Here is a 16,252-nt window from a genome sequence, read left to right as displayed (position 1 = left end):
ATGCACTGTTACGGTTTCCCCGGAGTTAAGCACATTAAACCTGAGTTTAAGCATGTTAAAAAGAATCAGCTAAAACTGCAATCTGATTTGCACTTGAGTTCAGTAAAAGGAGACAACCATTTAACTCACATCCAACACCTATCCATCCAATCGACTTCTCCCACTATCCACAGAGTACTCACCATGTGCCAGGGACATGTGTACTAGGTTCTAGGAGCGATGAACAAGTTAGATAAGGAAGGAGACAGAGACAATAAACTTGGCAGAAAAAAAAAAGAGAATTGAGGTATACATGTAAGGAGATTAGGATTGTGCCCTTTGTGAGTCAAGAGTGCAAAAGGTCTGTTGATCCCGACAATCCTGAGTGAATCCCCCCAGTCCTGACACTCAGTTGTGGATTTAGCCAACTTTCTTAATTTCTCTGGGCCTCTCTGTCTGCATTTGTGAATTTCAAATCAACACTGGCTTGTTGTGAGAGTTACAGAGATAAGATATGCAATCGTGTTAGAGACTGTTGGTGATCTTCTCTTTTATGCAACTCACTTTCGTCTTTTTACAAAATATCTCCTGGAATGGGGACTGTGACATTTGTCCCTATTCGCTCCCCACCTGGGGGTCCTGCCTGCCTGGCAGACTGCTCTGCCATTGTACAAAGCCAAACTTGGCAGAAGTTGTATTTTCCTCATAGTCAAAAAGAGTTGCTAAATCTCTCAATGTAAGTATTGTTCTCTTTCCAACGGGCAAGATCTAGTTCCTTCTTGCTTAAACTCAGTTCAACATGAGTCAAGGAAAAAGTATCAGCAACCAATCTAGAGTCAAACAAATGTCAGTCTGAATATACTTCTTGCACTATTTAAACGTAAATCAATTAGAGCAAAAACTGTACTTAATGAGATTAAAAGTTTGAAAAATGAGTGTTAGAAAACAGATTTTTCTAAAACATGCAAACGTAGTCAATTTTCAACACATCTGAACTACTTTTATAGTAAAAATGTAGAATGTTATAGGAAAAAAACCCAATACTTTGAAAATCATTCTATTGTAGTGTAAGATAGAAACACAAAAATGTTTTTTTAAGTGCATAGCTTGGTGAATTTTCAAATGCTAAAAATATAACATAGCCAGCATCCAGATTAAGAAACAGAACATTCCCAAGACTACAGAAGCCTCTCTTGTGCTTCCTTCAGACCTCATGTACTTTTATAATTACATGATTTTTAAAAATATTTTCATTCAAGATTAATTAAGCCATATATTCAAACAGAATTTTAAAAATCATACCCTAAATTCTGGTTATACCTTAGTGGGTAAGATTTCAAGGGTTACACTAAGGCCTAATATGAGAGGCAAAAAGACCACACTTTAAAAAGTCAATATTCACAACCTGTTTAACTCACTCATTCCTTCATTTATTTATTCTTTTATTTACTCAACTAGTCACTTCTTCCTTCAGAAGTTTATTGGGTATCTATTAGGTGACTGGAACTGTGTAAGGCAATGGGGATTGGAGTAAGAAACACTGCCTGGCTATAAGGAGCTCCCTGCCTATGGGAAGAGATAGGCACAGGAACATTCATGACATGATAAAGGAGAACAATACATACAAGGCACTGTAAGAGCACAGGGGAGGGGTATCCAGGCAAGCCTGAGCTGGCAAGACAATCAAAGAAAGCCTCCTACATCTGAGTATTAAAGAGATCATGGGAAATGAGATTGTACCAAATGGGAGCCCCCAGGATAGATTATTATGCACGTGATGGAAAGAGGGGCATCTTGGCAGAAAACACAGTGAGTAAAGCACAGAGTAAAGCGCTAGTATTATGGATGTGGTCAACTGTGGGGCATAGAGTGCTGCTTATAAGCTTATTAGGCTTATAAGGCAGAGTCAGTGAAGTGAGCCTGAACAGGTCAGCAGGGTGTTAAGAGGTCGGGAGAGAAGTAGAAAGGTAAGGCGGTCTTCTGCGAGTAAAGGAGATGGGGCTTAAATATAAGCCTGGGGATGATGATACGGATGGGCTGAAGATGCTTGTACATGGTTAATGGAACTATGGAGGTGTTTAAAAAAACAAAACAAAACAAAACAAAACAAAACAAAACCAGACCAGATTACTGAGTGGGTTGCGTGCATGGGTTTGAAACAGAAAATTATGGCAATAGGTATAGTCTAATAAAGGGTACAGAGATAGAGTAAACTAGGTATCAATGTTAATACTGTATTTGATGAAGCTTTGTGCTGTTTAGTGTGTTCAGATCGGTCAGAAAATCCTGAAAATGACAGATGTAGAGTACTGAATCCAAAAGGCTGCCTACTATTCACCCTGTATTTCATTTTAGGGGCTAAAATATTTATCTTCTGCTACCAGATAAATACCTATCAGTTAGTCTTGTAAAATGGAAACAAGTCACTTAAATACAATCCTTACTTTTTAGAAGCACAGTACCTTTTCTCCTTCCTCCAACAGGCGCAGTAGGGTAGCATTGTCTGTTTTCTCCTCCTCCTCTATAGAGCTGCCCTCAGCAATCTGGTCTTGTAGTTGCTCCTGGCTCTCCTCATCTCCTCCATCAGGTGCGGATCGAGACCGTTTTAGAGGAGGCTTGACCAGACCTATGGGATAATAACCATGACAGCCATGTGACCTTGCAGGGGCCATTTGGGAAGCAGTTTGGGCTCAGGCAGTCTCTCCCACATATTTCCGAAATGAGGTAACTCTGAAAGGTACAGGGAGGCAGCACAATGCAGTGATTGAAGACATAGGCCCTAAAGTGAAATAGTTATGTGACCCTGGAGAATTATCTATCTGCCTTCTCTGAACTTCAGTTTCCTCATCTATAAAACTGGGACAAAAATACCATCTATCTTAGAGGGCTGTTGGGAGGATTTAATTGCTTATTCATGCTTAGCATCGTATTTAATAGTAAATACTAAATAAGTGTCAGATGATGATAGAGAGCTTAGCATAATTAATAGTAAGAATGGTGTTTCTTATGGACAGGTGTCATTGAGGGGGTATCATAAACAAATGATCAATCACTATCAGAAACAAAATTAAAGACAGCAAGTTATAAATATGATTATAAGAGATCCCACCTACATGGAAGGCCCAATGAGGACTATTTCAAGACTTATGTAACAAGCAGCAATATGGTCATTCATATATGAATCAAGGTGACCAAATCATCACATCATTAAAAAATACAATTCTTTAAAATACAGGACAGGTGACCTAATTTGCAGGTTAAGGAAACATTCTACTGTCTATATTTTGAAAATTTTATTAATAACCACAGGAGGTGACATTAAAATCAATTGATGAGATGCCAAAGTATGAGAAGCACTCAAAATACACTCTAAACCCAACACTTAATTAAATTAATATTCTATACTTGTCCCAAAAAGTCATGGTACACCCACCAATGATAATTGTGCTAAGAATGTTGCAAAAGCTTAAGTCAGCCTTTTAGAATCTTGTCCTTTGAGCATGAGTTATCAGAGGTTCTGCTCTGCCTTGAGAAGAACCTTCTTTTTATATATGAAAGAGTATAATAAGTAAGCAAAAGAGATCAAGTCCTGCTGAGAATATCCACAAGGGAGAAAAGCTTATATATATATATATATTTTTTTTTTTTTTTGAAAGTTAAGTTCTATGCCCAATGTGAGGCTTGAATTCACAACCCCCGTATCAAGAGTCAGATGCTGTACTGACTGAGCCAGCCAGATGCCTCTATAGTTGCATTATTTTTAATAAATCAAAACTTCCAATTCTATGTCTAGCATAATACCATGCACAACACAGTAGGGACACCAAAATTTGTGGTTTTACCTCCATTGGAGATTAGGAAAATGGGGCCAAGCCAAGTCAAGTGCCAATGACCCAAACACAGGTCATCTGACTAACTCTGAAGTATACCTTAGCTTATATTAAGTAAATTCAGCTTTGGACCCACTTGTGAAACTGTGCTGGGGCAATGTCAAGAAAATTAGAAGACTATAAACCTTGCTCAACTACTACAAGTTTCAAGGATTCTAGGAAAATGTTAGATTACGAAAGGCTTACGAAGTCATAGTCACAATGAGAAGATGAATATTATAATAATAATAAGAGAGACGGATCACAATTTTTGATGGGGTGTTTTGTTGATGTGGTCATATACTATGTTTTTTAATCAACTGGATCTGAAATTTACTTTTAATTTGAAGTCCTCAATTTATATTCTGAGGCTTTGTTTACAGAATATGCCAAGACTTTTGAATTTATCATGAATCAGAGGCTTAAAGGAGTTAAAACAATGGACCGATTTACTTATTCAATATTGACTGAATCCCCATTTTGCATTGGGCATGTGCCAAAAGTCATTGGTGAGAAGAAAAAGGATCTCTTGCCTCTGAGAAACTTATGTTTAGAAAACATAAAGCAGTGAAAAACACTGAAACTGCTGTAAGAGATATGAGCAAAATGTTCTCGGTGGACAGGGAAGTTGGAAAAGGCTTCAGAGAAGGAGGATTTGAAATCTGACCAGTGTCTTCAAGGTCTGGTGGGGTTTGTTAAGATTTAGATCATGGAAAAGCTGCAGGAAGGGGGAGGGGGGCACACATATATAAAAGTACAGAATTAAAAAGTCCATATCTAATTCATCATCTCAGGTATGTTTTACTAAGCTCATAAAGCACAGATCTGGAATAATCTGTCTTAGCTCATAGGAAGAAATTTCTTACCTACTGTCTAACATGCACTAATAACACATTTAGTAGTTGTTTTAATTTTATAAATATTTATTTGGTTATCGGGGCATTGGATTAAAGTGTCAGGTAACACTGAGAGTTCTGCCAAATGCACTAAAAACAAACTATCAGGCCAATAGGCACATTCTATCTATCTGTAGGCAAGAAAGAAGAGCCAGTCTCTTTAGTTCTAATATAGAAATCAATTTTTAAGAAGAGTGAAATTGTAAAATATGAATGGATACTTTTATCCCTAGGGTTGGCCCTACTCTTTGCAGTAGCTCATATTTTCATAAAAATTCAAATGTAAGAGACGATCCAAAGTCATTTTTAACTAAATCCAAGAGGAAGGCTGACCTTTGACCTTAGCAATAGTATCTTCGCCATGCTCTGGTTCTTGCTGTGTAGCTTCACCTTCTGAACTCTCCACAATGGCATCCTGGACAATGGCTGGATTGCCAGAGGCTAGTCGCATGTAGTATTCTTTACTGTCATAACTTACAGCTCTTCTGTATCGAGCAGGTTTCTAAGAAATAACGGAAGAAAAGGATTCAGGTAGTTATTTTCAGAATTAAAATATAAGCTTCCTAGGGAAGGTATGGTGTCAAGACTTCATTATGTGTTACCTTTTTAAAGGGATTTTTGACAGACTATATTTATACACAAAAAATCCATACACTTTTGGGTTAAGTTTCTCTACTTTTAAATTGTATTGGTTTTTAAAACATACATAAGTTACAAAAACATTATTAGCAGTTTTTCTTCTTGAAATAGAAATAAATCACCTCTAGTCAAATAATGTTTTCATGTTAGTACTGCATGGCCTCACTGTAGTAGATGTATTAGAAAACCTTCTTAGACAGTAAAGAGAACACCCAGTGTTGGAGAGCATCAAGTTGCAAGAGGATGTCTGGTTTGTGAGGAGCCTGGAACTTTGCAAAATAAAGTTAAATAGTCAGGCCTAAAGGCCCATCCATTCAGTTGGAATCATCTGTGCCTGTGTTTATTTCAGATATCTGGAGGTAAAGACTTAGAACTGCACTGTTCTTCCCCATCCCAGTTATCACTAAAATTCTAGAAATTTTAGAGCATTCTGACCCAAGATGGAATCAACCAGCTTTAGGCCAGATGGTGCTCTTTGGCTGGCCTGCCCCTCCAAGCTGATACATTCAATTTGCTAAAACATTCCTGTTGTTTGTTGTGTAAAAATAACATGATCCATAAGTCTACTAACTGAGTATATTAAGAACATATATAAGTCCATCTTGAAAAAGAAATTTATTACCTAGAAACACTAGAAAAGATATTTTTGGAATACGATTCAAGAGCGTTTCTTTTTCAAAATAATTAATATTTAACCTAAAAATAAAGTCTCCAATTGACCCAGACCTTTTTTCTTAAAAATATAATGGAAAAAATAAGGTCTAAAATGTCCTACAAAACTGTAAAACCACAGGGAGAATATATGTATAGAGGTTCCTCGATTAGAATGAGACCCAGACTTTGGATTAACAATTAAAAAAAAAGATGGAGTTTGAATCATGCTTTAAAACCTTCCCTTTCTAAACATTATTTCACTTTTCCTTTCTCATGAATAAGAATAGGTAATTAAAAATATTCCGTTGGTTTACTCTTCAACTCAAGTAGTCAATATATACTTTCCACTATAATGCTTTTTCAAGCAAGACCTTTTTAAACAAATGATTTCCAACTTAAGCGGAAAATAAATGTCCAATTGGAATATTTAGACTTAAATACTGAACCTATTTTGAGATAAAAAAAACTACATAACTGAAGCCACAATGCCTTTCTTTTAACTTTAGGTACAGAGTCAGGAGAGCAGCAAGCTAACTGAGGAATGATACGCAATAAATGGAAAGTGAAATATATAACACAGGAAACTATTAAAATGAGGTAAAATAATATTACAATGATGGAAGGACCAATCTGATAAGCAAACTAATAATACTGCAATAGATTTGAAATGAAAGAAAGGTAGTAAACTTTGTAGTGTACCAATTCTTCTACGTTAAGTATAACAGTGTTATCTTCAACTCAAAATTGTTCTTTTAAAAAGATGAAAGCATAGTTAGTTATGGGCAAGACAATGAGTAGATGGGGGAACATCTACTTGGTTAAGGACTTCAACTTGGAAATATAAGCCTTATTCCCTAAATATTTGGAGGTAGTTTTCTGTGTTCTAAAGAATCACTTTTTTTTTTTTTTTTTTTTTTTTTAAACTGAGTAAGGTACTGAATCTTTCTGGAAAAAGAAAATAATTGTATATTTTTAAACTTATAATTAAAGTAAGCTAAAAATTTTTTTTAAGTGATCTATGTATATCTTAGTTTTCATTAAAGCCTTCTGGTTGAAAAAATAATTTTTAGAAGAGGATACTTCTTGTATTCTCAAAATACACACTATTTAGTATCTGGAGGAATTAAATGAGTAAATGAAAAAAAAAGTTGAGGGTGTCAGGCTGCCCATTACTAACATGCGTCAGAACTTGTTAGTTCATACGTGAAGCAATACACATTTTGTGGTGAGAGCAGCGAACACTCAACCTGTTAGTGAGCAGCAGACAGGCCCTAGAAAGCTAATTAGAATAAAGCCGAGAAAGACTAGGACATCTCTCAGCACGAATGACACCAACCTTTCAACTCTAAGGAACTTACAAGAACAAACTGAAAGTCAATCTTTTATGTTAGTCTAGTCTACCATGCACTAAAAAAACAAAAACAAAACAAAGAAAACTGCAAGTATTTTGCATTCTCTTATGGTAATTTGTGTTTTACCTTTTGAGGAATGATATCATCAGGTGTCTCGGGCTGTTTACTTGGGACCTCAGACTGAAAACAGGGTATTAAGTATAGACACATCAGAAAAAAAAAAAAAAAAACCAAAACAACAACAACATAAAGAACACCACAAAAATAAAATTTTCCTGAGGATTGTATGACATATGGAAGACACACTCAAAATTCATGTGATTATCGTTACTATTTTTTAATTATCCAAAGTAGTTTTATTTTTTTTTTATTTTTTTTTTTTTTAATTTTTTTTCAATGTTTTTTTATTTATTTTTGGGACAGCGAGAGACAGAGCATGAATGGGGGAGGGGCAGAGAGAGATGGAGACACAGAATCGGAAACAGGCTCCAGGCTCCGAGCCATCCGCCCAGAGCCTGACGCGGGGCTCGAACTCACGGACCGCGAGATCGTGACCTGGCTGAAGTCGGACGCTTAACCGACTGCGCCACCCAGGCGCCCCTAATTATCCAAAGTAGTTTTAAAGTAAAAACTACACTAAAATTCTCAAGGCTAACTGAACAGGACTAACTGAAAAATCACAGACAAAACCTCAGCATAGGCGGCCAATGTCATGGATGATTGACAGGCAAGTCTATATGGCTTCAAAAGGAAAAAAACAGAAAACTGGATAATAGAATCTAATGCTAGCTATTACCTTCCACCTGCCTTTCACTGTGCTTATCCTTATGTCTGTTTCATAACGGGAGTAACTGGTTTACACCATTATCTCCAAAACCCCACACCACAGAAATCATGAGGTGCTTTCCTCCCCTAAAAGCCCAATGCCCTACTTTCTTTACTACTTTCCCACCTACAACCCCAGAATGGCTGAAAGCAAAAGGGAGACTGGGCCATCAGTCTCCAGGCCAAAAGTTTTGTAAAGAGCACTTCCAAAAATATTAGGTGGCAGCTATATATTTGACTCTCAGAATAAAATCTCAACTAACAAGAAGGCAATTTCTTTTGAGCTGTCGTGTTGGGCTTATGCATGTAAACATACACGGATAGCTACATACAGACAATAATGCACCCAAGAACTACTCCCAATTTTTCTTCCTTCTTATCTGGAGTTGACTTCTAGTACCTTTCCCCACGGTAAACATGCGTCAGCAAAATGACTTCACAAGGGTTTCTTCCCTAGGCAAAACACACACTGGACTACTGGGCATTCTTTCAAATACTTCACATGGTTTTAATAAATGTTTATCTTTAAAAGCAAACTTTTAAAAGCATACCTTGTAATGAAGAATAATCTTTAAAATATATATCCATGTTCTCTATCTTGGTAAGGGTACTGGCTACATGAGTATAGAATACACACATGTGAATATACAATGGTACTTAAGATTTGTATATCTCAATGTATGTAAAATTTACGCCAATAAAAAAAGAATTATAAACAAAAACTGAATTCTAATTATTGATATGCATGTGGAATATTAAGGGGTGAAGGGTACTGACTCTGCAACTCTCTCTGAAATTCATTAAAAAAGACTACGATAGATTGCTGGATGTGTGATAGACCAATATAGCAAAATGAACAAATTCCTATTGGCAAATGCAACTTTGATGTCCACTATTTATCACCAACCAGAATGCTGGCAGGGTCTGAAATGCACACGCTTTATTTTCCCTGCAGCATAGGGTACAGTGCCAGTCTAATACATACTTGCTCATTGATCCACTCACTGAGGCTCTTGTTTCACTACAAGGCACAGCATTCAACCAATAGTAAAGAGATATGCTATACCAATAACTTTAATATTATCATACCTCTCTTTTACTAAAAAAAAATTATAACTAAATTATAATTGTTTACACAGAAATCTAAAACTTTCAAAGTCAGAATTTCTAGAAAATAATTCTTCAGCCATTTTTCTTCACATTTTTCTATAATGCTGACAATGGCATTTCCTGAATGAGTTGCTTAGTTTCTAGGAATCCTGTGACATCTGTATATTAAACAAAAAATATATGTGACAGCAGCCACAGGAGACTCCCTTAATTAGAAAAGGAAGCTTCTAGTAAGTTGATTACCCTTCTGTCCCAAGCAGCCCGAAATTAATAGGTAGGCAATGGGGTCTTCACCCTGGTGGTAATTGCAAATAATAGAACACTTGTTTGAGATTATTATTCTATGAAAATAAATTCTGTGAAAATAAGGAGACCACAGAATTAAAACCTGGTTTTCATATCTAAATACAATTTTTTTAAAATGGCAAAATATGGAATCTTATTCTCCTTACTTAGGATTCAGAGTAATGACACAATTGCTTAAAAGCCACTGGATTTTATATTTTCATCATATCCTCTGCTCACATCTTAACAACATCTACAACTGACATTACCACCTAAAATACAGAATTACAGGGGCACCGGGGTGGCTCAGTCAGTTGGGTGTCCAACTCGTGATTTCGGCTCAGGTCATAATCTCATGATTTGTGAAATCGAGCCCCAAGTCTGCTTGGGATTCTCTCTCTCTTCCCCCTCCCCCACTCACGAATGCACTTTCTCTCAAAAAAAACTTTAATAAAAAATATAGAATTACAGTGCAATTTAGCATAGCTGTTTTAGTAATGGAAATTATCCCAAAAGGAAAGTCTTTTTTATTTTTATTTTGAGAGAAACAGAGACAGAGACAGTGTGAGTGGGAGGGGCAGAGAGAATCCCAAGCAGGCTCCTAACTGCCAGTGCAAAGCCCAATGCGGGACTTGAACCCACAAACCGCAAGACCATGACCTGAACCCAAATCAAGTCTGATGATTAAACTACTGAGCCACCCAGATGCCCCCCAAAAGGAAAGTCTTAAACTTCAACAGCTCAGTTCCTACGGGATCCTTTCAAAAGGCTGGAAAGAGGCGTCTGAGTAATTTTGTAGCCCAAAGTTTATACTCCTTTTCTTGTAGAGCCCTCTCCCAAATTTTATAAGTTTTAGGCCCAAATGTCATAATTTGGCTCTAGCCCTTTTTACTAGAAAAGTTTCAGAATTAGGAAAATTCTACAGAATGCTAAATGAGAAAGCAATGGAAAAGTCTACAATTTCAGGAGAAAGAGTGCTGATATGTCCATTCATTCAACACTGATTAAGTTCCTGATACTCTGTTAGCATTAGAGAGACAAAACCTAGCATACTGTTTCTGTCTGGAAGAAATTCACTGTTCACCAATAATGTCACAAAACCATCAAAGGTTAGAATCTCTTCTTTTTCAAAAGTGATTCAACTTCTGAGGAACTGTCATCCTATATACTCACTATGTCTTACCCTACTACTTACTGGATGCACCCTAGAACTTCTCTACGTTTTGATGCCTCCTCTGTGTAACTGGGAAAACAGTACTAACTATACTTCAGAGGACTGTGATGAAATGTAATGAAACTGCACGTAAACTGCTCTGCAGAGCATCAAGCTCACTGTGCTTCGTAAGCACCTACTCTTCTTTTTTGATCTTATGATACAAGTCAGTAGGAGAGCAGCTGCTTCTACTTTTTGGAATCTTCTTTGCTGTAAACATTGCCAGACTGCATATTCCATAAAATAAAAGTGGACATTTAATGGCATTTTAAATTTACAAGAATTCTGAACTGGCAAAACCAAAATAATTAGTCATTCAGAAAATTTCATCACAGCAGATTCAGATTAACCTTGACTCGTGAATGGACTAAGCCACATAAATTCCACATTCTGTAACTGTCTCCCCTTCCCACCTGCTCTTTCCTTTTCTGTAAATGTATCTGCAGCCTTTCTTGACTGCCTTGTATTTCCCAATATGTAACCCATCTGGCTGAAAAATAAGTTCCATATGGTACATACTTATTTCTGAGACTGTTTAGATTTCTTAGGATGGTGAACGCCTTTGCTTACGTAAAATGCTAATGATACTAAGGTTGTAAGTGTGAACTTCGAATAGGTTATTTTGTTTTTATCTGATACGGAAGTTTAAATATACTTCTATAAAGTTGAATGACACTGTTATAAAGAAGGAAAGGAATAAACAATATAAAAATATGGTTATATAAGTAAAAAATATGCCTCAAAAGCATATGCCTCAGTTAAATAAAAATACTGGGTTTGTCACATTTTTAGGAGAGCATATTTGTCTTATATTTTAGTATTCTTGAATGGATTCAATTTAAATGACTGTTGACTCAAGAAATATTTTATCAGATTGTTACAGGCTTAAAGTCTTAATTATTCACTTGAGGAAAAGATTAAGAATTAGAGACTGTATTGCTGGTTTGCTCAGACAAAAGTAGGTGCTAGTAAAAGGCTGCAAAATATGGGTGGATTTTAATTTTTCTAAATATGGTGTACTAGTATTAGAGATTATGGTGCTTTAAGTTACAGCTGTACCAAGAATGACATTCTTGACAGAATGGAATAGCTCTGGGAAGAGTGAACTTTAGGAAGTTATGTTGAAAAATCTTAACTATTTATTAGCAGGTCTAAGACCCATATTCTTTAAAAAATTTTTTCAAACATTTATTCATTTTGAGAGACAGAGAGCATGAGCATGGGAGGGGCAGAGAGAGAGAGAGAGAGAAGGAGACACAGAATCTGAAGCAGGCTCCAGGCTCTGAGCTGTCAGCACAGAGCCCAACACAAGGCTCAAACCCAAGAACTGTGAGATCATGACCTGAGCTGAAGTCCGATGCTTAACCCACTGAGCCACCTAGAACCCCTATATATTCTAAGAAGTATGAGAACAGTAGGGAAATCAGTGGGTACAAAATAAATAGAGCCAGGGTTTTGGCAGGAAAAAAAGGGTCACTGGAACAATGCAAGCTTCCCTCACATTATAGAACCCAAACTACTTATTAGAAGATCCACGTTCTAAGCTTCTTTTATAAATCTTAGTTTCTTTAATTGTCAAGAGAATCAAATATCAAGTCAAGAATGTATTTTAAAATATTTAAAATATTTAAAGTATTTAAACCATGAAAGGTTTTGAAATGAAGTTTTTAATACAATATAATAAAACTTCTACAGTGGCAAGTGTTTGATTCTAAACATTTTTAGAATTCTAAACATTTTGTATTAACCACATATCCAAAAACAAATCCCAAATATTCTTTAGTGATCTGTAGTGATCTGGGTTTCTAACTGGGTATAGGAGTTTACACTAGATTTATTTCAAAGACAGCTAAATACTGGAGTGAAACACAGCATGGAATACATTCCCTTGAGAGAGAGTCACCATTCTGTCTTCATGAAGCATAGTGTGATCAGATCCTTGGGGAGGAGGAAAATCTTAGAAGATGCTTTTCCAGGCTGTATTTTTTTAAAAGCTACAATTTTAATTTTTTTTAATTTAAATGAGATTAAAGGAAGATGTAAGAATTTTTCATCAAAAAGGAGTATAGATTAAGAACAAGTCACGAAACAGTGGTCTAAAAGTCAGGAATTCTCTAGAGCTGTTCTGGTCTAGAATGGCAGCCACTGACCACATGAAGTGTGGCTAGTCCAAACACACGTGTGCTCTCAAGTGTGAAATATGGACTTCATTTCAGAGACAAGGTACAAACACAGGTAAATGCCTCATAAATAATGTCTTTGCAATTGATTACACATTAAAACAACAGAATGAAGAAGCTGGATAAAATGACAGGTGAGACCCCCTTTCAGCTTCCAAAGCTGTGATTCTACAATAAACATGAGTTTTCTAAGGACAAAAGTGCACTTCGTTTTGGAGGCAAAGGATTATTATCGGACACTGAAGAGTTGAATTATTATTTTGAAATGGTAAGAGGGTTTTCAGAATTGAACTCAGTGGATTTTATAGTCTTGTGGTTTCTCTTTTAAACTTGTAGTGGCTTTCTTGGGAAAGTATACTTTTCTTCTGTTTGTTTGCTTGTTTTTGTTTTTAAGTAGGCTCTACACCCAATGCGAGGCTTGAACTCACGACTGAGCCAGCTAGCCACGCCCAGGAGAGAGTATTTCCCTAAACTTAAAAACACGATTCCTGTGCCATCATCGGCTTGGACGAAATTTTTCTAGTCATGTGCAAAAGTCTGAAGAAAGGCTTCGGAAAGGGTGACTTCTCTGAATAAAAAGAACTTCTGCCGTGTTTTAAACCTGTGGAGTCCGTGATGAAGTTTCTTGATATACAGAGAAAGATACATATTCAGGCTATTATTCTTTAGCTGTTGTATTTCTTCAAAGGATACTGCTTAGTGCCACTGTTTATTTACGTAAGTCACTCGGAATGCTTTCTGGCACACAAATAAGCACCACAGAAGTACCTCTCTAGTTTTAACCAACTGAGTCCTAACAGCTTTTGAGATGGGACTGTTACTTTCTCCATTTTAGGCACAAGGAAACGGAAACCTGGCGTGGCTCGTGGCCTGTCCCAGGTCACTCAGCGAGTGAAGTGGCAGAGGCTGGCTGGAAACCCTGGCAGTCGGCCCCAGAGCCTGTCACGGTGTCTCCTCGCTGCCTTGTTGCACTGCTTCATCCCACACCCACCACCCTGTGTTATCAATCTGACACTGTTCGCTGAAGTTCCTAAATTAGAGACTTTAGGTAAACGACCTGAGAGGAGAATGCTTGCCAAGAGGAAAAATTTCTTAAGAGCCATTACGAACATTTAACTCTGAATACTCACCGCCACGTTGGTCTCTTGCTCCGTTTCTGGCACATAAGGGTAATGGTTATAAAACATATCATTTCGCACCATTTTTTTCCTCATTCTGCAGGGCCCTTCTGTCATCTCCAACATCCATTTGTCTAGATGGGAACCGATGGGGGGGCCCCACAACCCTCGCTCCCGCAACAGTTCGTACTCGATCTGGCACCACTCCTCTGTCACGTACTTCAGGGCATTTTGCTGGCGCTACGGGGAGGGGGTCCAAGTTGGTTTTCAAGCAAAAGTGGGAGCAATAATTAAAAGTCTACAAATAACTTAAAACCAAGTTAATATTTGGAAACAAAACCAGTATATACCATTTCAGTCAATAGTATATAAGTAAAATTACATTTATTTGTTGTTCTATAACAATAAAATTGTTAAAAAACATCAGGCTACTAATTTTGTGAGAAGGTACGGTTTTTATGGTGGCCAAAGTGATTAGTTTAGCACCAAGTAAATGACAGATATGTACAAGGCAGAGTGTGCAGTGCCTTATGAAAACACACTGAAATGGTTAGTTCAGTGTAAGTTAATGGATAAACACAGTAACTTAAGGATGAGACCCCTTCCCACCCTCAAGTTATAAAACAGGTAGGTACTAGAACCTGGATAGGAGAAAATCTAGTGAATCAGATCAAGAAATACTGCCAGCACACCACATTACTGCTAAACTTGGTAACATTTCCAAAAATTTTAGGTAAAGAATATAAACATGCAGTTCTGGTAAATAACTTGATATTCATAGAAGAATAAAAGAAAAACCATTTTCAGTTGGCCACTGGGATAGATCCAAACCACTTTACTTAAAAGAAAATTTCTGAAGTGGTATAACTTCTTGGTATATATCAAATATCAAGACATATAGCACATTAAAAAAAATTTTTTTTTAATGTTTATTTATGTTTGAGAGACAGAGAGTGAGCGGGTGAGGGGCAGAGAGAGAGGGAGACACAGAATCTGAAGCAGGCTCCAGGCTCCAAGCTGTCAGCACAGAGCCCGATGCGGGGCTCAAACTCATGAACTGTGAGTTCATGACCTGAGCGAAGTCGGACGCTTGACCAACTGAGCCACCGAGGCGCCCCAAGACGTATTGCACATTTAATGATTGATGGAATAGAAGAATACAATATCAATCTAAGAATAAAGATCTCTTTCTACAACTAACAGTGAAGATTACAGAATGAATAATCTTGAAGTTACATAATATCATAGTAGTATTTAATGTATTCTTGGTGGGGAGGTCAATACCCTGTAACAAATAGCTAGTGTATGCTCCTAAAATATTAGCAATTCAGCATTCAGAAATCTTTAATAGGTCTAAATCAGCCATTTTGGAAATAAAATATTTAGGATAAGTTTTTGAGTAATCATGAATTCACCAAGAGGATTTCACTGAATTTACTTCTTACCAACATAATCACTAAGTGACTATAAGAAAAAAAAAATTATTTCATCTTCAAGTTTTTTTTGAATTTTAAGAGACTTTTCAGAGACTTTGATGCATATTTTCACAGTCTCCTTGTTAAGTCTGAGAGAGATTTTCTTGTATTTTAATATTTATTAGGAACAACACATGCAATACGTCAGTACCATTGACATTAATGGTATTTAGTTGTGATTTCCAGTTTGTTGTTTTTTGCAATGCCATCTGCTTCTAGAAAGTTCAAATTTTTCTGTCTTAAAACCAATGGCCAAAGTAGCTGGCAGGGATAATTTAAAACATCATCTGATGATGAACGCAGTTCAGTAACTTACTCTTCGGGTTAAAAAAGTATCATGAGAAACAGTCTTTTCTCAGTCAAGGAACACAAAACAAACCTTTATTATAGTTACGAATTCTTACCTCCTGATATTCCTTATATTGTGTATCTACTAAGTCACGGACAACAGCAATATGTGTAAACATCCACTGAGAAATCTCCTAACAATGGATGGAAAATGAGATGTTAATATTTCATGGATTGCCTGAAAAAATGCTAACTAGCCTTAAAATAATGTCAAATTATTTATTAAATTAATATTCTGCTAAAGGCACAACTACAAAATAAACAAAACCCTAAAAGATTAATTATCTGATGAATCTAATGGAGGCTTGC

At 36.6% G+C, this 16,252-nt stretch overlaps 1 protein-coding gene and 1 long non-coding RNA gene across 9 annotated transcripts in view; one reads left to right on the top strand and one right to left on the bottom strand.

Moving 5' to 3' along the window:
• WDFY3 (WD repeat and FYVE domain containing 3) overlaps positions 1-16,252 on the bottom strand; it is a 280,210-nt gene that overhangs the window by 40,880 nt on the left and 223,078 nt on the right. For 6 of the 8 annotated variants that reach the window (XM_047855191.1, XM_047855189.1, XM_047855183.1 and 3 more), the window contains 5 exons: positions 16,000-16,077; positions 14,133-14,360; positions 7,516-7,569; positions 5,078-5,246; positions 2,442-2,605 (listed from right to left, as the gene is read on the bottom strand). In XM_047855191.1, the coding sequence (XP_047711147.1) occupies positions 2,442-2,605; positions 5,078-5,246; positions 7,516-7,569; positions 14,133-14,360; positions 16,000-16,077 (693 nt within the window). The remainder of the gene's footprint in view (positions 1-2,441; positions 2,606-5,077; positions 5,247-7,515; positions 7,570-14,132; positions 14,361-15,999; positions 16,078-16,252) is intronic. The other 2 variants (XM_047855186.1, XM_047855187.1) reach the window with 1 other exon arrangement.
• On the top strand, positions 1,472-13,169 carry LOC125163458 (uncharacterized). The gene is made up of 3 exons (XR_007151467.1): positions 1,472-1,788; positions 6,544-6,634; positions 13,111-13,169. It is a non-coding gene; the product is annotated as an uncharacterized LOC125163458 (long non-coding RNA).

This window comes from Prionailurus viverrinus, chromosome B1 (genome assembly GCF_022837055.1).
Source record: "Prionailurus viverrinus isolate Anna chromosome B1, UM_Priviv_1.0, whole genome shotgun sequence".
NCBI classification, from domain to species: Eukaryota; Metazoa; Chordata; class Mammalia; order Carnivora; family Felidae; genus Prionailurus; species Prionailurus viverrinus.
Note: the sequence above shows the minus strand (reverse complement) of the source record. Positions and strands in the feature narration are given on the sequence as shown.